At 41.3% G+C, this 27774-nt stretch overlaps 1 protein-coding gene across 1 annotated transcript in view; it reads right to left on the reverse strand.

Moving 5' to 3' along the window:
• Window positions 1-27774, reverse strand: part of Pappa (pappalysin 1) — a 252646-nt gene that overhangs the window by 179752 nt on the left and 45120 nt on the right. The window contains exons 3-4 of the mRNA XM_008833486.3: window positions 10555-10700; window positions 6040-6333 (exon numbers count right to left, since the gene is read on the reverse strand). Of these exons, the coding sequence (XP_008831708.1) occupies window positions 6040-6333; window positions 10555-10700 (440 nt within the window). The remainder of the gene's footprint in view (window positions 1-6039; window positions 6334-10554; window positions 10701-27774) is intronic.

The following is a 27774-nucleotide window of genomic DNA, read 5'->3' on the forward strand; positions in this document are numbered from 1 at the left end:
CTCAGGTGTCTTTAGATCCAATGACCTTCAATCCTACTCTTTCTTTTCCAGGGTGTGGACTGGAGGCAGACACCCAAGACCCAGCCCTAGGGAAAAGGCTGGCCTCCCTTTTCTCTTATTAACAGTGTGATTCAGTTTTTCTAGGGGCAGAAAAAGGCACTGTTTGGGTTGGCTTCCCAAACACCACTTCTCAGGGGTATCCACTTAGAATAAACCACAGCCGAGCCCTAGACAGAGAAACCTGGAGCTCACCAGATCTCAAAAATAAACGTGCTTCTGAGAATTCAGGAGCATAAACTCATTTCTCTTTATCAAGCATGCAGAAAATAAGTTCAGGGAGGTGCTGGACAGTTAAACATGACCATGAGGGGAACAGACAAGGGTGTGAGGGAGTTTATATACAGAAACTGCTTTAGTTCCCTTAGTAATTTTTTGAAGTCTTCTTTCCAGCACCCTGGGGAAAGCCTTAGGACATTTGGCAGAAGCAGAAGAGCTTGGTGTTCCTTAATAAACACTATACAGGAGTGACTGAGTAAATCTCTCTCAACCTCAGATGCACTGTGAAAGTCCCTAAATATCACACATGCTGAGGCTATCTAAGGCCAGGCATATAAACACCTCTATCTGAGAAGGCTCAGATAATAGGTAAATTTTTCTTCATTGCTATGTTCTGTACACGAAAGCCTGCTATAAGTCACCAAGTAGATTAGATGCAGGTGGAAGGCGTGATGACTCAGGGAAGAAGTATGATGTACACAACACAGAGTCAAAAGATCAAGTGACTTTGTGCCCTTGGTGTCTCATTTTCCTATCTGAGGATAATGACTATAATAAGAGGGTTCATCTCAGAATATGGCTAAGCTGGAATGTGGGGCACAGGAACAGTATGTACTTCACAGCAATGCCCAGCAAATGCTCATGACCTTGTGTTTGGGAAAAGTGTGTGAAGTTATGTGCCCTCATGCATGTGTGTGCATGTATGTGTGTGTTAGAAAGCGGAAAGAAGGGAGAACGAAAAGCTCAGAATGTAAAATATGCATTCTTTCTGATCTAGTGGTTACCCCATGAGCTCTAAACAGAGATGTTCATGACAGACATGAGGTAAATAATTGTGTAAGGAAAACTCTTGAATTCCTGCTTATGATAGTAAAAGTATTAACACATCTCTTCATTAATGGGGATTAACTATAAATTTTAAGTACAAACATAAAATACTAACTGAGCACTACCACCCCCTCCTTAACTTTATATATTGGTTTCTTCATATATAAATGGGAGACATTTAAATCAACTTCAACTCATAGAGTGATGGTAAGGATCCATTGACGTGGGTGGGCACAAAAGCATTTACCACAATGAGTGAAGATAAACATACAAAATTTTTTCTTCATAAGACTCTCAACTATTTGATTTTTTTCTTCAAAAAAGAGAAAGGTTCTGCTTTCCTTTTATATTTTAAATCTTAACCATTTCCATATTCATCAATAGGAAAGACTTTGAAAATGGATAGCTGACATAAGTTAGTAAGAAACAGAAATGCATTTGAAATTTATTGCTGATGCTGGAAAATGCCCACAAATGCCCTCTGTTACATCACAGAGACTTACTGCTTCTTGGGCGACATCCCAAAGGGATTCCATTCATCACAAACACTCTGTCTCAATCAGCTAATGTCTAAAGTCAGCCCCACTTGGCTTCTAGACCCAAACATCTCCTCTCCCACTCTCGGTGGTCCCTTCATCTAGACCTCCAAGATCAATTGACCCATCATGCCCCTGTGTTCCCATGTTGTCTCTAAGTAGAAGGGTCTCTTGAAGAGGCTCCCTCAAGCTGCCACGTTACTTATGAAGTGTTCTGGACTGGCCACAAGAGACTTGTTCTCAGGAATAAATTTCTACCTGAAGCTGGAAGGGTGCAGTGCATAGAGGTGCAGAACAGGCGCTCAGGGACTCTAATACTTGTAGAACCTTGGATGAAATTCTGGCTCTGGAAGCTGCATTTCTACCCACTGTAAATGGAGAAATGATGATGGTGTGTCCCCCATAGAACTAATGGGAACATTTAACCATCTTAATGAATAAATGAATCACTTTTTGTAAGACTGCCTTTTTTTGGTTTGCTTTCTCAAATAATAATAATAGTCCTGGCAATAAATGATTAGAAAGGCTATATTCACTACAGAATATTTAAATATACAAAAAATTGAACATCACCCTAAGTTCATTGCTAGGAAATAATACAACTGGTATCTAATACATATGTGTGTATATATGTGTGTGTATACATATATACATATAGACATGCATATTGTGGATGTGAAATAATAAATTTTTGTAATCCTCATAATATATATGTCCTACACTATGTATATACTGTGGCCCTTTCCATAACAAGTAATCAGGCTAATTATCATTTGTCAAATATTAATTATCATACCAAGGGCAATTCTAACATCTTTGTTTGTATGATTCTACCTATTATCACTCAAGCAAGGTAAGAGCAATTATTCTCCATGAATTGATAAAATAAAGGAGGTTCTGACAAACAGTAACTTGCCTAGGATCTAATACTGGAACACAGAAAATCCAAGCTCAAATTCTTGACACTGGGTCTATGCTCTGATGAGTCTGTCATTCAGCTTCCAATCACGACCCTCAGCTATAAGCTATATCATGCTCAATGGCACCATAGTGTTCTATCCTGTCAATGTCTTGCACTTTATCTCTGGAATCCATCATCTCTGAGTGTGTAAGTCATTTAAAATTTTTCACCTATAGAAACATTTATGTTCTGTGTCAAGTATATAATAAACACCTAATAAATATTTGGAGAATGAACATTGTTAAGAACGTTCTTAGAGCTCAATCTTTACACATATCAATTGATTTATTTGCTGCAGGTATATTCCTTAAAGATAGGATGGATGGCTTGGGTCAAAGTATGTGTGCATATCAAAAGGCTTGGGCACATATAAAGATGGTACCAGAGGCAGTAGGTGGGAGAACACCTATTTTTCCTATACTCTTATGTATTCTCTGTGTAGCACCAAAGTATGGCCTGTTATCTTTAGGAAATGGGTATAGGTTTTCTTCCCATTTATCTGACAAGGGCTGATCCAACTGTTTAGAACAAATACATTCCCCTAGAGCTTTCTGCTGATACACTCTTGACCCATCAGTTGCCTGTAGCCTGCTTGGTTGGACTACTAGGAATTCTATCAACCTTCCTTAGGACAGGAAAGTTACAGCCCCCAGGGAGAAAGGTTCGGGTTTAAGTCATATTTTTTCTTGTTTTATGTACATAGATCTGGTCAAGTTACTTGTGAGCCATATTTTCTGCATCTGTAAAATGGATATGATAATATCACTTATCTCTTTGGTTTATTTTACACATGCAGTATCTGGCATACCACAAGTACTCAAGTATTTTTGGTTTTTAAACATCAATAGGATAGCCACCAGCACATGTGACCTTTTCAATTAAAATAAATTAAACATTTTTGAGACAGGCTCTCACTGTGTAGCCCTGGTTGATTAGGAACTCTTCGTGTAGACCAGGATAGCCTCAAACTCACAGAGATCCACCTGCCCCTGTCTCCCGAGTGCTGGGATTAAAGTCATATGTCACTATACCCAGATATTTAAAATGTTTTAAAGTTAATAATTCAGGCCTTCAGCTACACTAGTTGTATTTAAAGTGCTCAGCAGCCACATATAGCCAGTGGCTACCATACTGGAAAGTGGAAGCCACAAGCTATGGCTACCTCCACAGCAAGATCTGTTGGATGGAGGCTCTCTAACCATTTAGTATAGGTCTAGTAACTAGGCTTGAGGAAGAAGCACCCAGGAAGGAAGAGCATCTGAAATAGGTTGACTGGCAATGACTCTGTCCTCTATTCTGGAAGGAGGCCCCGTGCATGTGCATCCTTTTCTTCTACCCTGAGAATCTCATTCTGTTCCACATTTTGAATTTCATCCAGACACTTTTGCCACCTCATCTATCAGAGAGCCTAAGGAAAACAAACATTTCAAAGCTCGTGGTTGCCTTGAATATGCTTTTGCGGGTGTAAGTTTGTTATCGTAGCTCAATGAATTAGTTCTGCTGTTAATGGGTCATTGAGCTGAGAGGATTCTTTAAAAAAACAACAGTAAATCAATCACTCTTTAGATCTGTACAAAGAGGAACCCCCCCCCCAAAAGAACAAAAAAGAAGATTGAATTTATGGGGGTTTGGTAGCTGGTGGAAGCTCCTGGCCCCTAAGAACAGGCAAACTTCCAAACTCTTGTTATTGTTTATCTTCCATGTGTGCTGAGCTGGCCAAGGAAAGGTGCTATAGAGATGGAACGTCAGCACGGCTGCCTAAGAGGACAGGGCACCGGATGTGTAGTGTTAGTGTGTCTGGGAATGGGAGTCCAGTGGGAACCTGCTTTTGAGGAAATACCCAGCACGCCAGTCTTTATTTAGAGCCAAACCTAAAGACCCTTTATAGGTCCAGAGGCGGGATATTCAGTTTTCAAAAGACATCTTTTAAACTATATGACCCATATCCCAGAAAGAGTCCTTGAAATCATCACCTGGAATGGGAAACAGGAAGGATCAGTGAGATCATCAACTCCTTTGGATTTCAGTAGAAAAATCTTTTCTATGCAACAATAATAATCAATGAAGAGGTCACAAAATTGAGTGGGGGGATGTGAGAGGGGTAGGAATGGAAGAAGGGGGGAAATGATGCAAATACAATGCTCACGTATGAAATTCTCAAAAAATTAAGCAAAAAAAACCCTCTCTTTGAATACAACCTGCTTCAATGCTCCAGTACGAATACAAAACAGTTGGAAGGGACTTTCTCAGATCAAACACCAATGGAACTACCAGCCCTCCACCTACAGCCAGTAGAGCATCCTCCAACACACTGTAGGAGGCAGAGTGCCACAGATACCCAGGTTTTTCAATTTCCTCCCCTCATTGTCAGCTGCGTCTCTTTGAAAGAATAACACAAGGGGAAGGGGAAAGAATACTTGGTATCCAACGTGCTATCAGAGGCAAATGTCCACAGGAAACTTCAGTATTGCCATCTGTAAAGTGAGATCATTTCTGCTTAATTTTTGATGCCTGTTGTAAGGGAAATCAGCATGTCCAAAACTATTGCATGAGAAAGGGAGAATTTCTTCCCCCTCCTCACCATTCCCCTTCCCTCTCTTTTCTTCTTTTCTTTCTAACATTTATTGAGCACCAGGCACTATGTCTGGCCCCTGAGAATGCAGTGACAGAGGTAATCTCTTATTTCATAGAATTTGCTTGTTCTAGAGGGAAAATAGATGCCTAAATTGAGTAAAATAATACATGATAATTCGATGTTGGCCTACAAGGTACAATTGTAGACAATGACTGCAGGGACCTGTGATCAGAGCTGTGACCACTTTGAAGAAGGGGTGCCTTGTTCTAGTTTGATAAAGGTGGAAGTAGCCTTGATGTACCACATGCTCATGGGAAGCACAGAGCATCCCGGAACCCAGAGAATGAGTCCTCACCATACCCAATCTTATATGGTAATTCTGTGTTTGCATGACAAAAAGAACTTTTTTGACCCCGAAGCAGTAAATGAACATAAAATATAAGGGAGACCTGGGTTATATAAAAAAAGTTTCAATGATCTACCAGCTTAGAAAACTACAGTTGAAACCCATGAAGAACTTTGGAGATCAAGTTCAAAGGTCTGTATTTGTCTAAGAAAATAGAGGTAAGAGGGGATGACCCAGCACATCAAATCGTTCTAAGTCTTCTCCTTAAAGTGACTGGGTTTTGGTCCAAATAATTTTCCTAAAATGGGTCTTTCTGATAAACATTCACATGTAATGTCTTTGTTGTACTCCTGAGATGCTCATGGAAGAAATGCTGTTCTCATGGATTGGCATGAAAATTCTGTTTTAGGAAAATAAGCAGATTGTCCACAGCTACCCTGAGCCAGGCCTAGAGCCCAAGTCCGACATTCAGTCTTGTGCCAGACTAGACTACACCCAGGGATATATAGGGCCCTACCTGCATAACTCATGAAGTTGTTGTAAGGAGTGTTGAAGAAGCTACGAAAGCCACAAGTGTCATTCCCTGGTCCTGGGTCGCCGCAAAACTTGTGTTTAGGGGCTGGGTTGGTGTCATTGCAGAGGTCTCCAGTTTCAAAGGAGGGCTCTGTCTCCATGCATGGGTCACTGCAGGACTGGATTTCTGAGATGCCACGGAAGATGTGATAGAGGCCCAGGCTGTGCCCAATCTCATGGATCATGGTGTGGGTATGTCCGGGAATGCCATAGAAAGATGGATTCAAGACAATGCCGCCTGCAAGGGGAAAACCAGAGTGTTAGGCAAGTGTCTGTTTCTTGCTGCAAGAACCCCCGAGTCAATCAAGGATAAAAGGATACTGCCTAAAACAACAACAGTCTCTTCTACCCTATGACTCCACCATCCCAAGTGCTGTTACAACTTGTGCGGTGAGTCACCATTACCAGGGCTACCAAGAGGCTTCAGGATCACTTTGTGTCATCTCTTCATGATTCGAATGTGCCTGTGGAGGAGTGGCACTGACCTAAGGTGATGTCATCTACTGAAAAGACAGGACTAGAAGTAAGGGATTTCAATGGTTGGACTGACAAGACTTTCTTCTGTAACCTATTTCTTAGAAGGTAAGAATTGCTGTACTTTACACACACTCTAAAGGCTCCTATCTGGATGAAACCCTTGCACAGTTTCATACACCTCAGTTCTGGCTTTCATTTTGCCTCCACTAATCCTGTGACAACACACAAGTTAATTACCGCCTCTGAATCCCATTTCTTCAGCTCTGATGCTTTAAAAGCAAGAACTCTCAGGAAACCTAGCAAGAGGCAGTGCTCTGTTAGAACAGTGCTTATACCAACTGATGTTTCTTGAGCAATTATTACACATCCTCAGGTGCTCTGCAGAGTCTTTAAAGGATACCAGCTCCTTAATCATTTCATAACTCAATGAGAGCCTAAGTGACTGGCTTGTGACCAAGAGTAAATACGGAACTGGAATTTGAAGTCAAGGTAATTGGGTTCTACGCCCAGGGCTCTTATTCTGTTTTGTGGTTGATGTTTACAACAGAGACTGGAATATAGTATCTGATGTCTGGGTTAGGCTTACCCTCAGCTTGACACAATCTAGAGCCTTCTAAGAAAAGAAGCATCAGCTGAGGCACTGCCTAGATTAGGTTGGTCTAGGCGATTGTCCTGATTATTAATTGATACAGAAGGGCCTAGCACACTGTAGGTAGCATCAGTCCTTGAACAGATCATCCTGGGCTATGTAAAAGGTAGCTAAGCATGTCACTGAACTAGCCACTGAACTAGTCAGCAAGCAGTGCTCCTCCAGGGCTCCTGCCTCCGGGTTCCTGCTTCAAGTTCCTGACTCGACTTCCCTTCAAAGTGAATTATGCTGGTAGTATAAGCTCAATAAGGCTTTTCTTCCCCAGATTGCTTTTGGTCAGAGGGTTTTATCACGGCAACAAAATGAAAACAGAATACTGCTTAAGTATGTGCTATTTGCTGAATCTAAAGAAGGTAGTGAAGTATAGTCGGTCATTTCTAAGCAGGTAGAATAGTCCCTGACATGTATCACATGGCAACTTGTTGTCCACCCACATGAGATTAACAAGAGCCCTGGATGAATTGCCTGCATGCTCTGGTTTGAAAAACAACTGCCTACCTTACACATCCCAGAAGGAGCATCACTCAGCCAGGGGAGACAGATGGTACCAACCTCAGCAGAAGCAATGGATGATACTTGTTCTGTGTTTGCCTTAGACATTGGAAAAGCTAAAATTCAGGTAGGAGAGCCTTATAAAGGGAGACTATAAGAACAGAACAGTTAGGGAAGAAGGGCAAGGAGAGAGTGCTTTTTGTAGCCCGGGAATGGCAAGCTCAAAGCAGATGTGATGGGAGTAGACTGAATTGTGAGAGCGCTGAGCTTACTCACTCCTGGGGCTCACAGAATCTATTGATTCTAAATTGCTTGGAGACTTCTAACACAAAAATGAAGATGTATGAGAGCACGTGTGGGTGTGTATGTATGTGTGTGGCTCTGAGCAGGGAAGGCAGAGGCAGGGAAGAAGAGAAATTGAGACAGGAAATAATTCTCAGTTATTTTCTGTCAATCATAGTCTGAACCAATCCCCTTCCCACTCAAGGCTTTGTCCAGGGATCATGATGTAACAGCAGGAAAGGTGGTTAGAATAGGATTCTAATGAATTGAGTTTGATTGGTGCTACTGCACAGGAGTGTCTTACATTAGCTTCTTTCAGGATGGGGAGGTGGCAGCTTGCAGGTCAGTATAGTCAGTGTGACGTGTTGTGATTCTCCTTCTGCCTCTTACTGGCCTTGTGCTCTTGAAAACCGGACTCTTTCTCTAGAGAGCTCTAAACTAAGGAACTACACAGTGCTAATGACCCTTGATCTCCATGATGTCTTTAAGGTAATGGGGCAGGACCAGCCTAGGGATGGTAATGGGACAGCAGACTTAAAGTCCAGCCTGGCTGTTTGTTCTGTCCCGACTCATTCTTTTACTACAGAGTCACAGCACTAGACCTGAGTCCTGTTTCATTACTTCTCTTAAAAGATGAAATAGCTTGAGCCTGACATCATCCTGAAATACTATAACCTGCTATGGATTTATAAGTTCCCCTATTCCTGGCCCTGAGCCAGACTCTGACATTCATAGAATCATCAGGAATATTTCTCTCTAACTTTAGAAGCCTGCTGTTCAACCTTCCCCAGACTCTGATCATGAACCTTCTGTTTGTTTTCAGTAGGAGCAAATTTCACAACTGAGAAAAATCCTAGGAGGCTCTCCAGTCTAACTTGCCTCCAGAAATCTTAGGAAACAAACTTGAGGAAAGAAAGACTCTTGCCTAAGGCCATTCTGCTAAGGATGAACAGCCATGCATTTTGGCTCTAGGCTGGTACAGTTCCCTAAATCATACTAGACATGTAATACAACTAGTCATCTTCAAGTATGCCTAAGGTGTACATTCTTGCCTACCCATCCCTTGTCTGTACCTGTATGTCTCTCTATCCCTATCAGTTATCACAGGGTTTCATGATATAAGCACTATTGACATTTTTAAGTATCTAATTTTTGTTATGGACATTATAGAAGATTTGGCAGTTTTGCTTCTACTTAGTAGATACTGGTGGCATTCCCCCATGTATAATGACCAAAAATGTCTCTAGACATTGACAAGAATCTTTTCGGGCATAGATTCCCCTCAGTTGAGAGCACTTAGATATTTATTTTTTATGTCTTTCTCATTTCTACGAAACTGCTTTTTGTAAACACACACACAAACACTCACATACACGTTTCATTTCCTTAAAATAATTAAAATATAGTAACAGTCTAAAGTAAACTAAGTCTACAGTTTTATTTAGCACAGCTTTCATCAGCTGAAGTTGCAGAATCTCTCATCTCCGAAATACCATAGATGTAGGGTAGCTACTAGACTCCAGGTGTATCACAAGATGACCAGGCAGAGGATACAGCCAGCACTGCCACTCTGCTGAGCCCTGACAGTCTCAAATCATGATGCCCACTGAGTCATCAGAATGCATTGTTGTAAATAATGAGAACATTTTACTAAGGGAAGCAGGTTTAATCCATTGTAGTGCCTTACTCAGTGGAATATTATGTGACTATTAAAAAAATCTCATCTTTAGCACAGTGAAAATAACTCAGGGAATGTTTTTTCTCTTGTGATTTTAAGTGAAAAAAGCAGGACAGGATGCAATTATAAGACTTCTGAAATATGAAAAAATGTAGACGGTGTATAACATTAAATACTAAGAATAGAAAACAGTGCCTGTAATTGTGATTTTAAGTCTGCACTCATAAAAATTCCATGGTTCCATATTGAATTAGACTGAATGAAGATGGGAAAAAAGTCAAAACTAAAGAACTACAATGTTTGCTTGCAAGCCTTGGTTCAGGAACCACTGTCATTCCTGGCTTTCAGTGATTGGCTTGTATAAACTGATCTGTTGTTTATTGAGATGCACAGTTTCAGTACTGGTGGGTAGAACATGGAAGAGTAAGGAGTTCCGACCGATTCATTTTCTACTGCTTCTTTGGTATCTTTTAGGCTAGCCCTGACTTGGTTGTCCCAGGACACCGTAGCTAGAGGCCAAGATGTGTGCATGAACTATGGGAAAAGAGATGTAAGAAGAAAGCAGACCCTGGACAAAGTCAGAAGCTTGGATTCCAGCTGTGTCTCTGCTACTAATTGGATAAACCCCATTTCTTCTCTTCGTCTGCATTTTCTCATTGGCAAAGTGTTGCTGATAATATTGTGCTATTTTCTTCAGAGTATTGTGAGGTGGATAAAATAAGGTCAGGAATACCAGAGAGTTTTGTAAATTAGGTAAGTGAATGGGTTATTCACATCACCACTGCTCCCTGAACCATTATGGCTATGTTGAATTCATCCTCACTAATGAATTTCATACTGACTTACTCCAGGTTCCTCCTGAAGGAGTGTCTGAGACTCACCCAAGTGCATTAAGGCCTCCTTGTCCCATGGCCAAGTTGCCACTCCTGCCAACCCCTCCTCTGAAGAGTTTGCAAAGAAAATATTGAGGTGTGTTGATCCATCCAATCTAAGAATGTTCTTTAGCTCATTAACATCCAAGTAGGCTCTGAAACACAAAAGTAATCTTCACTGTTATCATTGTCTCCAGAAGGTAGTATTCAAATAACAGGGTATCCCCTCATGATTAAGGGCTCTATGTGTGACACTTTTTCTACATTCTACATACGTATCACATCATTTAATTTCTCTGATAATATATTATCCCATTTTACTGAAAAAAAAGTCTTTGTGAGTTTAAGAGACTTGCAAGTTTGTTCGCCTTATGAATATCTGGGTTGAGTTTTGAATCTAGATTTATCAACAGTCAGTGTTTGTATTTCTATGCATGTATTTCTATGTATTTTAGTGGAGAAGGTCACATAAAAGGAGTAGAGAACAAGAAAGCAGACTATGAATGAGATAACATGGATTCTAATCTTGACTTTTATTTCCATTCCCTCGTTATGGACTTTGAGCCATCTGCCCAAGAAGGTGTGCTTTGTTATTTCTACATCACTCCTGTGAGGAGGCATCATTACTGTTGTTAAAAGTAGAAACAGATAGTCCAATGTATTTAAACGGGTTGCCAAAGTTACAGCTCTGGAGTTCAGGATTAACTCTGGATAACTTGGAAACGCTTTCTCTTCTCATGGAGGCATCATGCTGCCACCCGTAGACAACTCTGCATTCTATAAAACTATAACTTTGTCAGTAAAGCACACTAAAGGGAGGTACTTGTTTGGGGTTACTGTTATTGTCACTGAGACAGTCATACCTTAGAAATGAATCAAGTCTTCATGCCACAGTCATCCTTTCTTTCAGATAGAGATTTGTCAGAGAGGACCGAGAAAAGGAGAGACCCTGAGGTAGAGGTGGGGAGAGAAAGAGAACAGGAGAGAGTGGGAAAGAACAAAAAATAAGAGAGGAGAGGGAGGCAGAGAATGAACAAGAGAGAAAAAAAGAGGGAGAGGCAGAGTGAGACAGACACTGTCCTTGAAAAGAGACTGGTATATTCTAGGTGCTCAAGAAATAAGAACAGACCCAATGATCTAAATAGACCCTGAAACAAAAAAGTAACCTTGGCTGTCATTGCTGTCTCCAAAAGGTAGGATTCAAATAACAGGCTCTCCCTACGTGATTAAGAGCGCCTATGTGGGCATTTTTGCTACACTCTACAAACATATCAGAATAGAAACACTGAGTGGGAGGGGCTACCCCTGCTCCTTGCTTTGGGTCAGTTTCAGGCCTATTGTTCCGCAGCTCATTTTCTAAATAGTGCAATGCTCTTCTCACATGCTTCTTCCAACCTCTATTTTGCTGCCGTCCTGTATTTTAGGGATCTGCATGAGTACCCTAACAATCATCTTAGGATGAAGTTATAAGTGGGCAACTGGGGCCCGGGAAAGTACCATATTCATCTCTTTTTACCTAGTTTTCATCTCAGAGTTCGTTATCAGGTGAACACTCAGTAATGCAGATAGAATTCAGTTTAAGCTCAGAAAAAGAAAAGATCAAATATTTAGGTCCCAGCCTCAGATGCAGTAACTTCTAACTCTGAGCTATCAGTTGCCTCATCACCACACTGAGCTTAATCATGGCTATCAGGTGCTCCACAGGACATTTGTGGATTGCAAGCCTACAGAGATACCCTGACATAAATAAAATATACCCGTTACTTACAGCATTCTCGCCATTCCCATCATAGGGAGCCCCAAGTTCATGAGGCCAAATATTCATGTGACCTTCATTTTGATGGCTTCTCAAAAGAAAAGATGTCAGGGGTGGGAAACAGGTTTGAAGTGGCTAATTCCAGGAATAGCTTCACAAGCTCAGTTATTGATCCAAAGTCTTACTCCTGCATTCCCTTCTCCAGGAACCCACATCTGGCTTCTTCAACCACAGGACTCATATATTCTATTAAGTCTACTTTGTTATAAGAGATGGGAATGAGGATGGAGACAGCCAGCATTTATTAAGCTCCTACTGAATCTGCAGCATTCTGGGTACACAGGCTGTCTGTCTCATTTCTGACACTTGAATCAATGTATAGAATGGGTAATGGGGACAGTTCTTAAGCTTCACCCCAGGTCTGAATCCCAATTTTGTAGTTAATATTTGAGGCATGCTGGGAAAATTATTTACCTTGTTTTGTCCAAGTTTCTTTATAGAGAGAGCAAGAATGATAAAGGAACAGCATCCACAGAGCTTTTCAGTGAATTAAGAAAGGTAATAAGAGAAAAAGGCTGGGTTTGGGTAATGGCTGGCATGTTCATTGGGAGAACCCTGGCATAGATTTAGCAATTATCATTTACCCACATCTTACAGATGAAGGAACAGGGGTTCAGAGGTCACATAACTAGTGACAAGTCCAAGTGCAATTCTCGACTTGCTAACAATTCCCACCACCTCATCCTTTCTTTTAAGCTCATCCAGGCCTATTGTGAAAAGAGAAGTAACGAAGAGGGGAATGAAAACACAAAGGAGCCTGGGCGTCTTTGGAGCTGTCCTGTGCATGTTATTTATTTATTTTTTGGTTGATTTGCCCACTTCCATCAAATGATCTCTCCAGCAGAGAACACAAAATTTATTAGAGCAAACCACCTCTGCTACATTACTTAGAAATGAGAAAGTTTCATGAGAGGAGGACACTGGGTGGGGCAGGGGAAGAGGAGACATTTTAATTGGTTGTTTATTCGGTGGTAATTGCAAAGCCAGTCTTTTCAAGGGGTGGTATTCATCCTAGCCCAAAGCAGAAATGTGGGTTGTTGGATCCTCTCCCTGGCTCATATGTGGGGATTTCTCATGCTTTGGGAAGTCTCCATTTCCCAAAGGGGGTTAGAATCCCTGGCAGCAAGCGAGGCCACTGGCCCCACTGGCCTTGCTCCTTTCTATCTCTCTTGGGGAGATCCACCTAGGGAAAAAAAAACAGCTATGTGTCTAAAACTTCTGCTGACTGAGGTCTTCTATCAGTGCAGACCCAGGCTGGATCTCTCCCAAACGCATCAGTGGAGGATCCTGGAGGCCAGGAGCCTGTGTCAGTCTTCATCTCCCTCCCTCTATTTCTCGAAGATGATGTTTTTGCTTTTTGCACTTTAGGTGATGGATGAAGGAGAAAGCAGAAGACAGACAATTTAGAAGGAACACTGTCGTCTAGGGTTATTGATCCTGAGAGAAGGAAAACAACTTGTTCGGGCCCCTTGCCACTACTTTGCAGTTGTATGAAACGCCTCCCCACAGGTTCTTGAGTTAATACTTAGTAGTGTTATTTTGGGAATTTGTGGTCATTTTGGGGGGTGGCAGTCTTGCTGGAGGAAGGTGGTCAGTGGGAGCAAACTCCTGAAGGCTATTCTTGGTTCTGAGTCCTTTTCCCTTTCTGCTTCCTGTCTGCCATGAGGTAAGCGATTCTCTCTACCACAAGCTTCCACTGCCATGATGTTCTGCCTATGCCTAAGGAGGACAAACAACGTGGACAGAATCCTCTGAAATGACGAATTAATATGAACCTTTCCTTCCTTAAGTTGTTTTGGTGACAATGATGAGAAAATTAACACTCTGGCCTTGTACATACAATACAAACCAGTCAAATTCATTAAAAAAATCACACTGCCTAGAAAAATCAATCTATATCCCAAACATGCAGATAATACTGAGAGTTGGACAGAGAGACCTAAATCCATGGGAAAATTGCTTTAAGTGTCCGAGTCTAATAGTTTTGAAACAGGTCAGTCCCATGCCAGCACATACCCAGAAAATATAAGTTCCTCTTCTTAGCCTAGCCTCCTACATTCTTCTGCTGAAAGAGAAGAGAGCCTGGTAGTTCCCTTCCACATAGTTTTTCCAGCCTCTACTTCTAGTGTATCTTCCCCATCATCTATTTTTTTTTCCCATTTACAATTTCAGTCATTAAGGATCTTCCCATGGTTTCCTTACCCTGAACTCCTGAATGTTGTCTAATTATGGCAACTCCTTAAACATGTTTATTAGCTTCTACCCTCTGCCTCACAATATCTCTTCTTCAATTTTAATTATGTAAAATCTTCCCTCCCTGCAAAGTCTATTTTCAGGTGATGCACTCCATGTATCCTCTCCAGACCACTTTCACACATACAGAATGTATAGAAACTACTTCTCATGAGTGTTAATCAGTTAGAGACACTGTAGATAATCTACACAATTCCATGTGGCCCTATGCCATTCTTCTCATACAGAAGACACTTACTGATAAGTACAGGCTACCTTCTAAAAAACATATTACTTTATTTAGTAAGTTTTAGTTTATGTGCGAGTGTTTTCCCTGCATGTGCATAAGTGTATCTGTGTCATGCAATGCCCACAGAGGACAGAAGAGGGTATTAGATCCCCTGGAACCAGCCACCATGTGGGTGCTGGGAACCGAACCCAGGTCCTCTGCAAGAGCAGCCAATGATCTTTTTAAAATATTTTATTTATTTTTATGTGTATGAGTGCTTTGCCTGCATGTATGTAAGTGCACCACGTGAGTGCAATACCTGCAGAGGACAGAAGAAGGTGTTGGAAACCTTGAACTGGAGTTACGTGTGGTTGTTAGCCACCATGTGGATGCTGGGAACCCAACCTGGGTCCTCTATAAGAGCAGTCATTGCTCTTAATGGCTGAGTCATCTCTCTAGTTCCCAATATAGGGCACCTTTATTGAATTAGTTGGTAACTGGTATTGTGATAAACATCAGCAAGTCTAAATGCATTATTACCACTAATTTAAAAAGAGGTTTCCTTTCTTTGTGACTCCATTTTTTATTTCAGTCCTTATCATTCTGCCTTATACTTTATTCAATCAATGAATAATGAGTGAATCAATCTCCTTCATTAGACTATGAGCTTTAAACAGTTGGATCCAAATCATTATCACTTTTGTGGCCCTTAAACTTTCTTCTAAGACAGAGAGTGCTACTTGAGTCATTGAGTGCTTTACTTTCAAACTGCATAGTGCCAAAACAGAGCAAGCACAGGACTCACGGAAGTGAGGTAATTTGCCCAGGTCACATGTCACCAAGTTGCCAGAAGGACTTGGCAAATAATTGGTTCTAGCCTATGAACATGTGTCCTTTTATTATGTTGGTGGAAATAGTCCCCCGTAAGGATGCATAGCTTAGAGAGGCAACCATGGGAAGGATGGCAGACCCCACTCTCTCCCTCAGCTGGATACTCCTGTGCAGAACTTGCATGGATATCCTCAGCTCATCTTGCTAAAGTTGCCTGTTCTGCAGCATAGCATCTGTGTCTGTTCAGTGAGCTTATGGACTAGATATTTGCTCTCTAGCTTACAGTCTAACAATAGCTAAATGCACAAGAAGCCAGTGGGTAGTTAAAGGAAGAGTTCTGAAACAATGCGTTTAAGATATACTCTCTTGAGGAAAATTAAGTAATGTACTTTTTGATCGCAAAGAGCCTCATTCTTACATATGTAAAAGGAGAGTAAGAGAGAAAGTGCTTGAAGTGTTCTCAAACATTTTTGACCACAATTACCACCCACCACCTACTGCTGCATCCTTCACCTTTGCTGAAGAACAACTAACAGCACAACCAACAGTATTTGGAATGCCCCTCTTAAATTTAGAGCCCCTTCCCAAAGCTGCCTCTCGAGTGGTGTAGCAGAGTCTTTTCTTTCTGTACAACTCATTCACCTGGATTCCATAGTAGAGGTTGTGGGTCCCCTGGAATGTCTGCTTCAGGCCTGATTGCCAAGGCACCCAGACTTTACCCCTTTGCCAGAACTGCATTTCAAAGCCATGAGTGCAGTTCTGGAGGGAGATCAAAGCTCTCTCAACTCAACTGTCATTAGAATATTTTCTTTATGCATCTCACTTGCTGGTGAGTGCCAACAACATATTTCCTAAATGCACTGGCCTGAGATGGTACAACTCAGTAATAATCTCAATAAGAGAGCTGTCAGGGCCTGTTTTATTGAGAGGGAAGCAAAAGGGAACCACATTCAGAGTGCAAAACAACAACAAATCTCTTATATGAAATCATGGGAAAAGCCTGTGAAGGACTGAGCTTTTCCAGTGCTAGAAGCCCAGTATCTGGTACATCCATCTAAAAGGAGGATGGTCAGAGCTATGGATCACAGGATGTCCAGGTCAAATCTCATGTGCCTTGATTTCTATTCCCATTCAAATCAGGTCACCTTTCAGCTGACTTCTTCAATGTAGAAGTGAGAATCTTATTCCCCTGTGCTGCTCCCTGAGCTTTTGATGTGTGCAGGCTGGTCACAGGCTGGACATGTGCAGGTGACCTCAATTTGTGGAGCATTTGTCTGAGCTGAGAGTGAGTTAAGCTAAAAACAGTTTTTTGGGTTAAAGGAAAAGGTAGCAGAGGGGCTATTTTAAGACAGATGATTCAAACCCTTCTTCTGTGAAGTGGCCCTGTGACCTTGAGCAAATGGCTCAGTCTCTCTGTATCTCAATTTCCTTACCTGTAAAATGGAGATTCTAAAATCCACCCTAGAAGGGAACACCTAAAAGTTAGTGTGATAATACATAAGAAAGTGCCTAGAAGAACAACCAGCTCATAAAAGACCTCAAGATGTATAAATCCCTTTTAAACTTGCTCATGGAGTTAGAGAGAACTGACCTCAGCCTCCAGTACCTACTGAGTTTCCACTCCATCACTGACTCTGACTCGCATCACTTGACCAGTATGTTTATCCTCCTCCTCTGGATTTCCCTGTTTCTCCAGCTCACAGAGCAAGTTCTGTAACATAGCCCATTTCTAAGTTCTGATTGCAAATTGCCGTTTCCAAGAAGCTTCATGAATTCACGAACCACTACTTCATTTTCCGAACACACCAGACCATTTGAAAATGATTATCAAATATAAAGATCAAAGCCATGCAAGGCAAGTCATCAGAGCAGGATAAACCTCAGAATGTTTATTGCATCCGTGTCACCGTTCCAAATAACAAGCTTTCTCCAAGCTGTGATCAGTTCTAAAAACCTGAATTTTATACTTTATCCCAAGGGCCCTAATGATCCAGAATTTTTTATTTATTTTCCTGCTTGGTTTCATCATTACAAATGCCTAAATTTGCCTCTCTTTTCTATCAAAACACACACACACACACACACACACACACACACACACACACAAATCTTGGAATCCCGATTGTTTGGTTTCTGAAATAATAGCTTTTATACGGAAGTTTGACCCATAGGCAAGAAAAAAAATAACAGTACCAAAAATAATTGAAAAATGGATTATTCTTTCATTCATTCATTAACTCCCCAATTCCTTCTTTTAAGGAATTTTATGTATTATTTTTGTTTTATGTGTATGAATGTATTGTCTGCATGCATGAAAGTACACCCATCTTGTGCAATGCCCACGGAGATCAGAAGATGGTGTCAGATTCCCTGGAAGTGGAGTTAGGGATGGTTGTTAGCTGCCATGTAGGTGTTGGGGATTGAACCTGGGTTCTCCGCGATAGCAGACAGTGCTCTTAATTGCTGAGCCATCTCTCCAGCCCCCAAACTCCCCAATCTCCTTTCCTCCTCCCTTCCTGCTTGCACCCATTCTTTCCTTCCTTCCTAACTTCCTTCCTCTCCACATATCATTCACTCATCCACCCCCACTTTTACCCATCACTGTTTATAGAAATACTATTATGTAGTATGCTTTAGACTAGAAACTGGACATAAAATGTGGAAAGAGAAATACTTTTCGTTATCAAAAAACTAGATGCTTTCTGAATGAAGTAAAATAAGTAGATGATAAGAACAGAATGAGATAATACTAATAACTTCTACCATTTAGGGGTTTTCAATGTAGTAACTCTATAAACATACTTTAAAAATGTATCTTTTTGAAGCTCTACAAAGCCTATAACAATGGAGGATGGATATCTCCAAATTACCTGTGGAAAAAAACTATGGCTCTGTGATGTAACACCACTTATCTAAAGTCCCTCTATGCATTGGTGTCCAAAGTGAGATAGGACCTTAATCCATTGGCCAGTAAAGGCCATTTCCTTTGGCATTAGTCTGTCACATTCTTTTCTAATATATGTTACTATCAAAAGAGTGATGGATGTGAGCAGAGCTTGCAGGAAAGCACTTCTACAGCTCAAGTTCAATTTCCCTGAGGTTTTTGCATCAACTATGAAGCCTGACTGGACACTGAAACAACTGTGTAAAATGGAAGACCATGAAAAGAGTGCCTTTGCTTGCAAGTATTAAAATTTTGGGAATGTGTGTGTGAAGAATGAATGAAGATGGTTGGAAAGTGTCCTGAAAACTCTCATGTGACCTTGTCATGGTTTAGAGAAATTAATGAATTTTTAAGGTTTAGGTGTCCCATAGAACTTTCTAGAAGAGTGTGGAAGATGGACTAGAAGAGGGATGAAAGTGGGAAAGGGGGCATGGGCAATGTTAGGTGAAAAAGGAGTGGACAAAGAACACTGAGGAGTCAGTAACACTCATTCAAGAGGAAAGGCTTGGTGCTGAGTGTGTGGGTGTGAGAGAGGCCTCCTGGTGATGTTGGTTTGGGTTCGGATTTGGCTTACTGTCTCAGACACACTACATCAGAGCCCTCTGCTTCCTTCTTTACTTTAGACCCAGTAAGAGGTGAGTCTTCTAAAGTGTTGGCTTTGCTGAATTGTCTAGAAAGTCAAACCTTAGGAAAGGATCGTGATGAGATCATGATGGATGAGATAGGATGGATGGAGAGCATTTGGATTAGAGGGGATGGGCCAATGGAGAGTTGATCCAAACTTTGGATGATTAAAAACATTTGAGATGGAATTAAGCAGAGATTTATAGTTTTCATGAGAAAAAGAGAACATTCAAAATGGGAGAAATATCATTAATGTCTATCATATCATAAAATTCATGTGTGCAGTACTACACAAGATGAGTAAAATAATCACAGAATAAAATACTGTGCTTTTCAATGAATACATTTTATTCAGAACTACCCAGCTGTTATTTTTCTGATTTGGCCTCTTGAAAATGGCCTTTAGAAACTACTGGGGCAGAAGACAAGTGCAGGAACACATGGTTCTTAAGCTCAGCTATATAGATTTGATTAATGTGACTCATCCCACAGGACACAGCCTAGAGGCAACTCTAGCCTGTCCCCATCATGTGTGAGCCAGGAAGCCATCCTCTGTGCTCTCGAAGGACTCAGGCCTTCTTCATAATAACACTTATTCACCTAGCTCCTTACCTATATGAAATTCCAACATGGCAGGACACACCTGACTTGTGATTATATCTCGTGGCCCAGCACTGTACCTGGCACATAGTAGCATAGTAGATGCATGTTCACACACACACACACACACACACACACACACACACACACACACATGAAGAATTTTCTATCTAAGATCTTTATTTTCAGTTGTACAATTTCTCCTTTGATAGTCCCAGAAACTCAGAGTTCACTAATTTTTAAAGTATCCCATGAAGAATTCCTTGCTACGAAAGAAAATACAATATCTGAAAGTTCAATATTATGCTTAAGAATTTACCACTGTAACATGACGGTTGTGTGTCAAACTACTGCCTTCACAATAAAACCGTGAAGATCAGGGATCCACAGCTTTCTCTTCCTACCATCTCACATCCTTCTTTGAGCATGAAAACTACACTTGATAAATAACAGCTGGCCACACTGAGAAGAATATGAATAGTTCATTAATGGCTTCAGGGTTTGTCTTTCTGTTTGAAACAGTGAAATAAAGACAGATCACATGTTTTCACAAGTTGCAGCAGCCATAATGTTTTAGGGACAGGAGGTCTCTCAAGGTGCTCTACACTTTGGATTCAGTGTTTGTCATGCTGGTCATATAGCAGATGGGAAAGACAAAGAAATAATATTGAGTTTTAGAAGGATAAATCAAGAATTACATCATCACCAGTAGGCATCAACATGGCAGCATCTGGCATTTAGTCTAGAATACAACCCCATACAAATCATCCACTTAGGCAAATAACAAACGCATCTGATGTTAAGAGAAGACAATCACAAAAGCAGGTGTAGATCTCTCTGGATGACCTTTAACAAACCTAATAACCTCCAAATTTTGTCTTTCTTGGGGCTACAGCACAGATGGCTTTCACTGAGTCATGTGACAATAAGCGTTCGAGTATGATGAAAGGATACTAGAAAAATGACATTGTGTGTCAAGCTGTTGAAAGTAGCATTGAGTTCGAATTGATTTTTGAAAAGAGGACGCTACTTTTAGGGCTAGAGGGTAAATGAGACAGCAGACATGCAGACTGCCCAGGTGTCACTATTGAGACTCCAGAAATGTTAGCAGTCTTTTCAACTTGTCATATATCATAATTGTTCCTTCACTGGTGTGCTGAACACACGGTACCCAATTAGCCAGAGGAGCTGGAAAATTGTTTCTTATTTTTGTCGGTATCTTTGGTGCCAATGTGTGACTTTATCTGTATTTTAAAGGCACTAAGCCCTTCATTTGTAACCCTCATTTCTATCCTCCCCAGGTGTAGCCTTAATCTCTAGGAATTGCAGTTTCAATGCCTGATTTCAGAATGTCTCAGTCTCAGTAGGAACAGATCTCAATTTTCCCCATTTTACAGAAAGAATTTGAAGTAATAGAGGGGAAGTGTCTTACTTTGTGCTGGCCATTATTTTATTAGAAGAGTCCGGTCACTTCCTTCCTCAGGTATGTTCAAACCACAGGCAAACTGCTTCTCTATCAGAGAACCTATTGGAAAAGGGCTTCCTTCATGTCTCACTTCGAGCCTCTGTAAGATTCTGAGACACTTAGTGCTTCTGAGGAGTTATAGTCACCATTGCCCTCTGTGGCCATAAAAATAGTTCAGTAGTCAAAAGTCAAATTCAGGGCTAAGGGCTGTGGTTGACTGAACTCACAGAAGGTTGGAATCACAAACATTAGAAATTTGAGGTGGAGACAGTGTTCTCTCCTCTGCTTCACCACCAGACCACTAAAACAACAAGAAAGACTGAGAAGCAGAGGATGAAGGAGAGAGATAAAAGAATCTTCTCCAACAGGGAAATGCAAGCTTATTGCTCTTATACAAACACCAGTGAGTAAAAGGCCTTGCTGTTCACACACTCGTTCACTAGTTTGGTGTTTCCAAAACGTAAGAGTGGCGGTGGGGTGGCTCCCTCTAAGGTGATGGAAAATGCCCAGTGTTGAATTTGAAGGGTCAAGCTGAGCTGCGGCCAATTTAGGGAAGTGCGTCACTAAAATGAAATGGACTGTTATTTGTAAGTCCAGCCCTCTCTCATACCCCCTTACTGCCTTGCCTGTGTTTCCTAACCTGGAAAGAAATTTGACCAAGTGCTGAGACTGTCATGAACAGTCGGTCACTGGTGGATGGAGAAAGGAAGGAGAGTGCTGAGTTTGCCAATGTCAGGATGGAAACCCCCATGGCCTCCTGCTGAGGTCTTTGAATGAACACCCAATACTCCCATCTGTTCAGAGAACATATAGTCTAGGAAAGGGATGAAAGAGGGAGCCCCTAGGATCCTGACATCTTGGGAAGCTTCTCAGGCATTGTCTCCCCAAAAGAATCTAACCTTCTACCTACAAAGATTTCATGCTATGACAGTGTCCTGGGCTGTCTACAACTAAGAGGCAGCTTCCTTGGTACAGTATTGACCATAGGGTAGGCATCTTTCTGGCCTCCATTTCCTTCCCTAAATACTATTCAATGAATGCCAAACTGGTTCCCAGATATGCCTTTGTTCTTTGTTAGAAGTATATGTTTCTTGGGGAAAATGAATATATTAGCATTTATTATGCACAGGGCTTTAGGAATTGAAAAAAAAATCTTTAAGAAAATGTAGTCATGGGAGCTAAAAATCAAAGGACTGTTGGTAGCCATGATGAATTGGAACATCTCTGACTCATACGAGTCCCTAGAGTCAATACGAAGGCTCACTCAGACTTGAGAGGCTGGTGGGAATTTGGGATATTCATGGAAAAGGTCAGATTTCTCAAGGAAGGAATGTCTCCAAAGAACAGCAGCAAAATCCTTGCTCTTCCCAGTGTTCATGACCTGATGGATGTTCTTCCAAAAGGGGAACTGTGAGCTGGTTTATCGAATCTAAACCATACAGTGCAATAGATTTCTACCTTCATCTTTGATTTCACAAAGGAGGCAACTGTCTCAGAAGGTTAAAGCACCATTAAATGGCTCGATGGAAGTATGCTTTAAATATACTCTGTCTCCTAAACTTGCATATTTGTGGGGGAGACTGTGCTGCTCACATAGATTACTGTTTTGAACTCCATTGCCTAATCTTCAGAAGCCAGGAATACTTTACCTTAATTCCAGTTCCCCCTGTATTCTACTCTCAAAACTAAAGTGACAAGCACAGTATTCACAGGTAGAATTTCTGATGAAAGGCAAACTTTGCTAAGAAGAAAAACTTGAAGGCAACCCAGACTGAATTAGAAAATATTAGATAAGACATACCACTATGCCTGGTCACGTTTATTGTATATCAACATTCAAGCCTGCCTTAGAATTGGAAATGGTCAATACATCCAGTAACTTTAAAGAAACTGGAATGTGCCTCCTTATGACCCATGCCAACCTTGTGTGGGATGGTTTCATGAGGAAATATGTCCTTGAAAACAGACATTTTGGTTATTTTCAAATAAACTAGTATACAAAATTGATAAGTTTGATATAAGTTATGTGGTCTTTATATAGAAATACTAGTTCTGCAACCAGTCCTTAAGAAGAATTGTTCTAAGAATGAAAGAAATCAGAGTAAATGTTCTCAGTGTGTAGTATATATTGCAGTTTGATCCAATCCTTTTTAATGAGTCTGTAGGAAGGCAGTGTCTGTCAAACAGCACGGACAGGGCGGTGGTGGTATCCATGTCTGCATCGAAGAAGGGAGGGGATTTCCCTACTGTGTGCCAGGCTCTAAACCAGGTGTTTCATACAGGTGATTCCACTTATGCTTTTAATGGCATGCCACAGGATAACTGTTATCACCCAATTTTAACAGACGAGAAACCCAAGGTCAGACAGCTAGTGCAGAGAGGAGTCAAGATCCAAACCTGATCAGCCTCCAACATGCGTAATTTTTCCACTACAACAGCCCTCTCTTCTGTTATTGCTGCAATGAATACTAGTCACATTAAATAAACCCTGATATACTGATTATAAAATTCCAAGCTATTTCTCTTATATGATTACTGGAAAAGAATGAACAAAGTTACTGAAAAAAAAAATCCAAACACAAGGGTTCTCTTCATTTACAATTGGTTAACTCTTCCCAGAACTCCTTCTGTAATATTGCTTTATGTGACCCTCATTTACACATAAAATAATACGTGATTCAGGCCATCAGATATTTCTTTCAATGACGTGGAAAAGGAGACTAAAAGACATTAAGAGACTTGACTAAGAGTTCACAGCTAAGAAACTGCCCAGCCAAGGCTACCATCTATTTCCCCTGAATTTTTCTTTCATTCTAAGCCTGATTCTTTGAGATCTACAACCTGATGAACATATTTTGGCACCTGGATGCACAGTTGCCAACTAGTCTCGCCACTTTTTTGTTCTCCTTCCACAGACTCCCATCTTAATCTCTGTATCCCCTCTACCTGTCTGGTCCATCCACTAACTCTTTTCTGTCATTACTAAGACTGCCCATACATAGAGCCTCTCTCTGTCCCTGCTCCACTGATAATACTTTCCTAACTTCTCTAAGCTGTTCCTTTATTCAGAACTCATGGGAGTTTATGGTCTTTGTGTTTCAACCGGAAGTTAGTCTCCTGCCTTCTTGTCCATCTCTGGAATGAGTGTAATAAAATGTCATAAAACTACAGAATACAAACTCCTTTAAAGACAAGAGATTCTATCTCGGAAGCCTGAAGCATTTATCACCGCGTCTTAGATATTAAAGATGTCTTAACAAAATTTGGTGATGGGTGAGAACATAACTGTTCTAAATATAACCTTTTCAAGATCCTGACTGCCAGCTTCTAAGACACTAGGACAATTGGTAGTGGGGGCTGTGCGTGCGGGAATGGGGAGGGAGTAGGAAGTGAACTCCCTCCCACCAGAGGCAGGTTTTGGTTTCAAATGAGGTCTTTGTTCCTGGGAGGACTAGACCATACCTGCTTTCCTTGACAGCTTGGTCCTTCCATGCTCAGCAAGAGGGAACAGAGGTCTCTCTCCTGTGTCTTCCAGGGCTGACAATCCTTAATTCCCTACAACTGTTTCAGATTGAGAGCAACTGGGGAGTCAGAAGTACGTGTTTCATGAGACCATCCAAGAAAACAATACAAAAATAAAACCCACAAATCTTTTAATGAAAGGACTAGGAGAAGAGACTACAGAGGAGTCGAAGAGGTGATTTAAAGCCTCCTTTTGTGAATCCTCCAGCCACGTGAAATTGATTCATCAAAACAGATTCAGAATGTCTTTGTTACATTTAGTAATAATACAACAACGACAATAATAATAGTAAGAAAGCAAAGCAGGGGTTAAGGAGAGAGTTCAGTCAGTAATCTGCTTGCTTTGTAAGCACTAGGACAGGTGTTAAGTCTGCAGGATGCAGATTTAAAAAATCTGGGCACAGAGATATACACTTATAATCCCAGGGGTAGAGAGATAGATACAGGCAGATTTCTGGTACTCACTTACTAGATAGTCTACATTAGTGAGTTCCAGCCCTGTGGTAGACCTTGCCTCAGAAACAAAAATGTGAATGGCACCTGAGGAATGGCACCTGAAGCTGTTCTCTTACTTCTACATGCACTTGTACCCTCACACACATGTGAACACACAAACACACTAACACAGAAATACACACACACAAAGGCAGTGGAAGGATGTTCATTTTGCCCCACTCCCCCCATGTAAGTAGATATCCATGGATGGCAGTGGCAGGAAATTGATGGTGATTATAGCCCAGAATGCTGGTTGAACTAGGTTTTCTACTTCACTCATTAAAGGGCATGTGAAAAACATTCCACTGGGTTGTAGAGACTTCTAGTAGCTGCAAGTAAGGTTCTGCCTGCCTGGTTTATCTCCACCCTGGGAAGAATGGCCACAGTTCACTTGGAATGCCTGACTCTAACTGGCTGGTGACCCAGAAAGGCTATCCCTGTTCGCACAGAATAGGCAACCCCTCCTTGGTGATATGGGCTCTTTTTGCACAATAGTGACCACAGTAGAGGAGTTGCTTGTAAGTCTTAGCAAATAGATAGTAAGCACCAAGCACCGAAAAGACAATGGCTAAATTGACAAGAATATGCAACGAATATGTATTATGAGAAGAACGGAGCAGAGGAGAGAGGAAAAGGAAGAAAGGGGGACACTGACGTTCATTGTGAGATAAACTGAACCTTTTGTGATTTACCCTCGATAAAAAACATACTGATGGTCTCCTTATCCACCGTGGCTGGTTACCTGGTGGCCCACCTCCTATGGGTTCTGCCCACTCCATACTCTCAGTGCACTCTGACTTTCTCTCTGCTCTGGACATTCTGTTTGCTCATTCAGATGCCTTTGGATGCTCTGTGCCCTGAGTAGGCTGACCTCTTATGGGCTGCATGAGCATGTCAGCAGATAATGACAACGTGGAATTGACTCTTCTAGTTAGAGAATGGTTCAGTGTCTGCTTTCTTCTGCTGAGAGTCAAAGCCAGAAGTCTTTTCCATATAGCTACTGTTCGTATGTAGCATAATAACCCTCTTCCTTTGCCCATAAAGACTCAGAGTGAAGATGGATCATCATGTTTGCTAGCCCTAGAGTCTAGAGCTAAGGTCTGTCAGTTGCCTTAAATGATGCCTATACTATGGTTAATAGCTGCCCCTTCAAAATCACCACTCCTGCAGCGCTCCTTAACTATTCTGTTTGAATATACCATCTGCCTGGACCCTGACTGATGCATCTCTACAGGTTGGCTATTCCTGGATATCTGCTCAAACCATTATTCTTGCAATTATCTATCAATGTTTTTCTTATTCAGAATAAGTCTCTGCATTTTAATTCTCCTGCCCTAAATCCTGCCTTAGATCAGATGTGTGATGCTTGCATGTGACTTTCCCATGAAAGTGGTGCCTTTCAATGACAGGGAATATATTCAACATTCCACAACCCCTTGGTGAATAGAAAGGAGACAGAAAGAAGTAGATATGGCCAATAGATGACTATTAGAGACAAGAGAAACAGTCATAATGTGGTTCCTAATATGACTTGAAATAAGACTTCAGGAAGAAGGTGGGCCATGCAGAGCTTACCCTAAGACTATCAAGGTCATCTTCTCCACCCAGGTTGTAATCTCAGTCATGGCCTCCCTCAACACACCTATCAGTGCATACCTGTGGTGATGGGGAGCCCACTCCCCTGTGGGGTAGCTCTAGTATTTCTGTAGTAGAACTGATCAACTAGAGATGATATCATCTCATTTCAAAGCTATTTATGGTGATACTCTGCCCTCAGCCACTGCTTGGAAACTGTACAGAAAGCTCTACTCCCTTTGTTATAGGACAGGTCTACCTGGACTTTCAAATGTAAATTCTCCTGTGAGAATGTTTTCCTCAAGGCCAAGCATCTTCCACTGGCTATGTGACGTAACCCTCAGCCCTTCACTATCTAGGCCTCCTTCTTCAACATCCTTAGTCGGCCGTCTTCATCATTGCCTCTTACTGAGAAAACCCAATGTTATTGTTGCCCTAATCACTCTGAAGTAATCATAGAAATGCGAGACTATCATTCAACTCTCTTTCAAACTCGGTAACCCAGGAGTTTTATCCCCTTGCTCTTGAGAGACTAGAAGGCTTACAAGGATACAACGTGAGGTGGATGGTGGCAGGTCTGTGTGGCTGTCAGGAATATCAGAGAGATGTTGGGAAACTGAGTCACAAATCTGGAGCTCTTCTTCCTAGGATTCACCACTACTGAATAGACCATGAGCCCTGATCTGTTTCCTTTTATGGGACATACAGGAGCTGGACTCAACAGTTTCTGAGGCAAACATCTAGTCAGACAACTGTCATTTTGATATCAGCTGTAGCCCTTCTGTTGGGATTGGGGTGCTTCCTTATCACATACCCATTCCTGAGAACATGCCCCAGAGTGGCAAAGTGTCTTAGACAAGAAAATTAAGAGCTTCAATGAGTTCAAAAGTGTTTCT

This window comes from Nannospalax galili, unplaced genomic scaffold (assembly GCF_000622305.1).
Source record: "Nannospalax galili isolate Female #2095 unplaced genomic scaffold, S.galili_v1.0 scaffold34, whole genome shotgun sequence".
In the NCBI taxonomy this organism is placed as follows: domain Eukaryota; kingdom Metazoa; phylum Chordata; class Mammalia; order Rodentia; family Spalacidae; genus Nannospalax; species Nannospalax galili.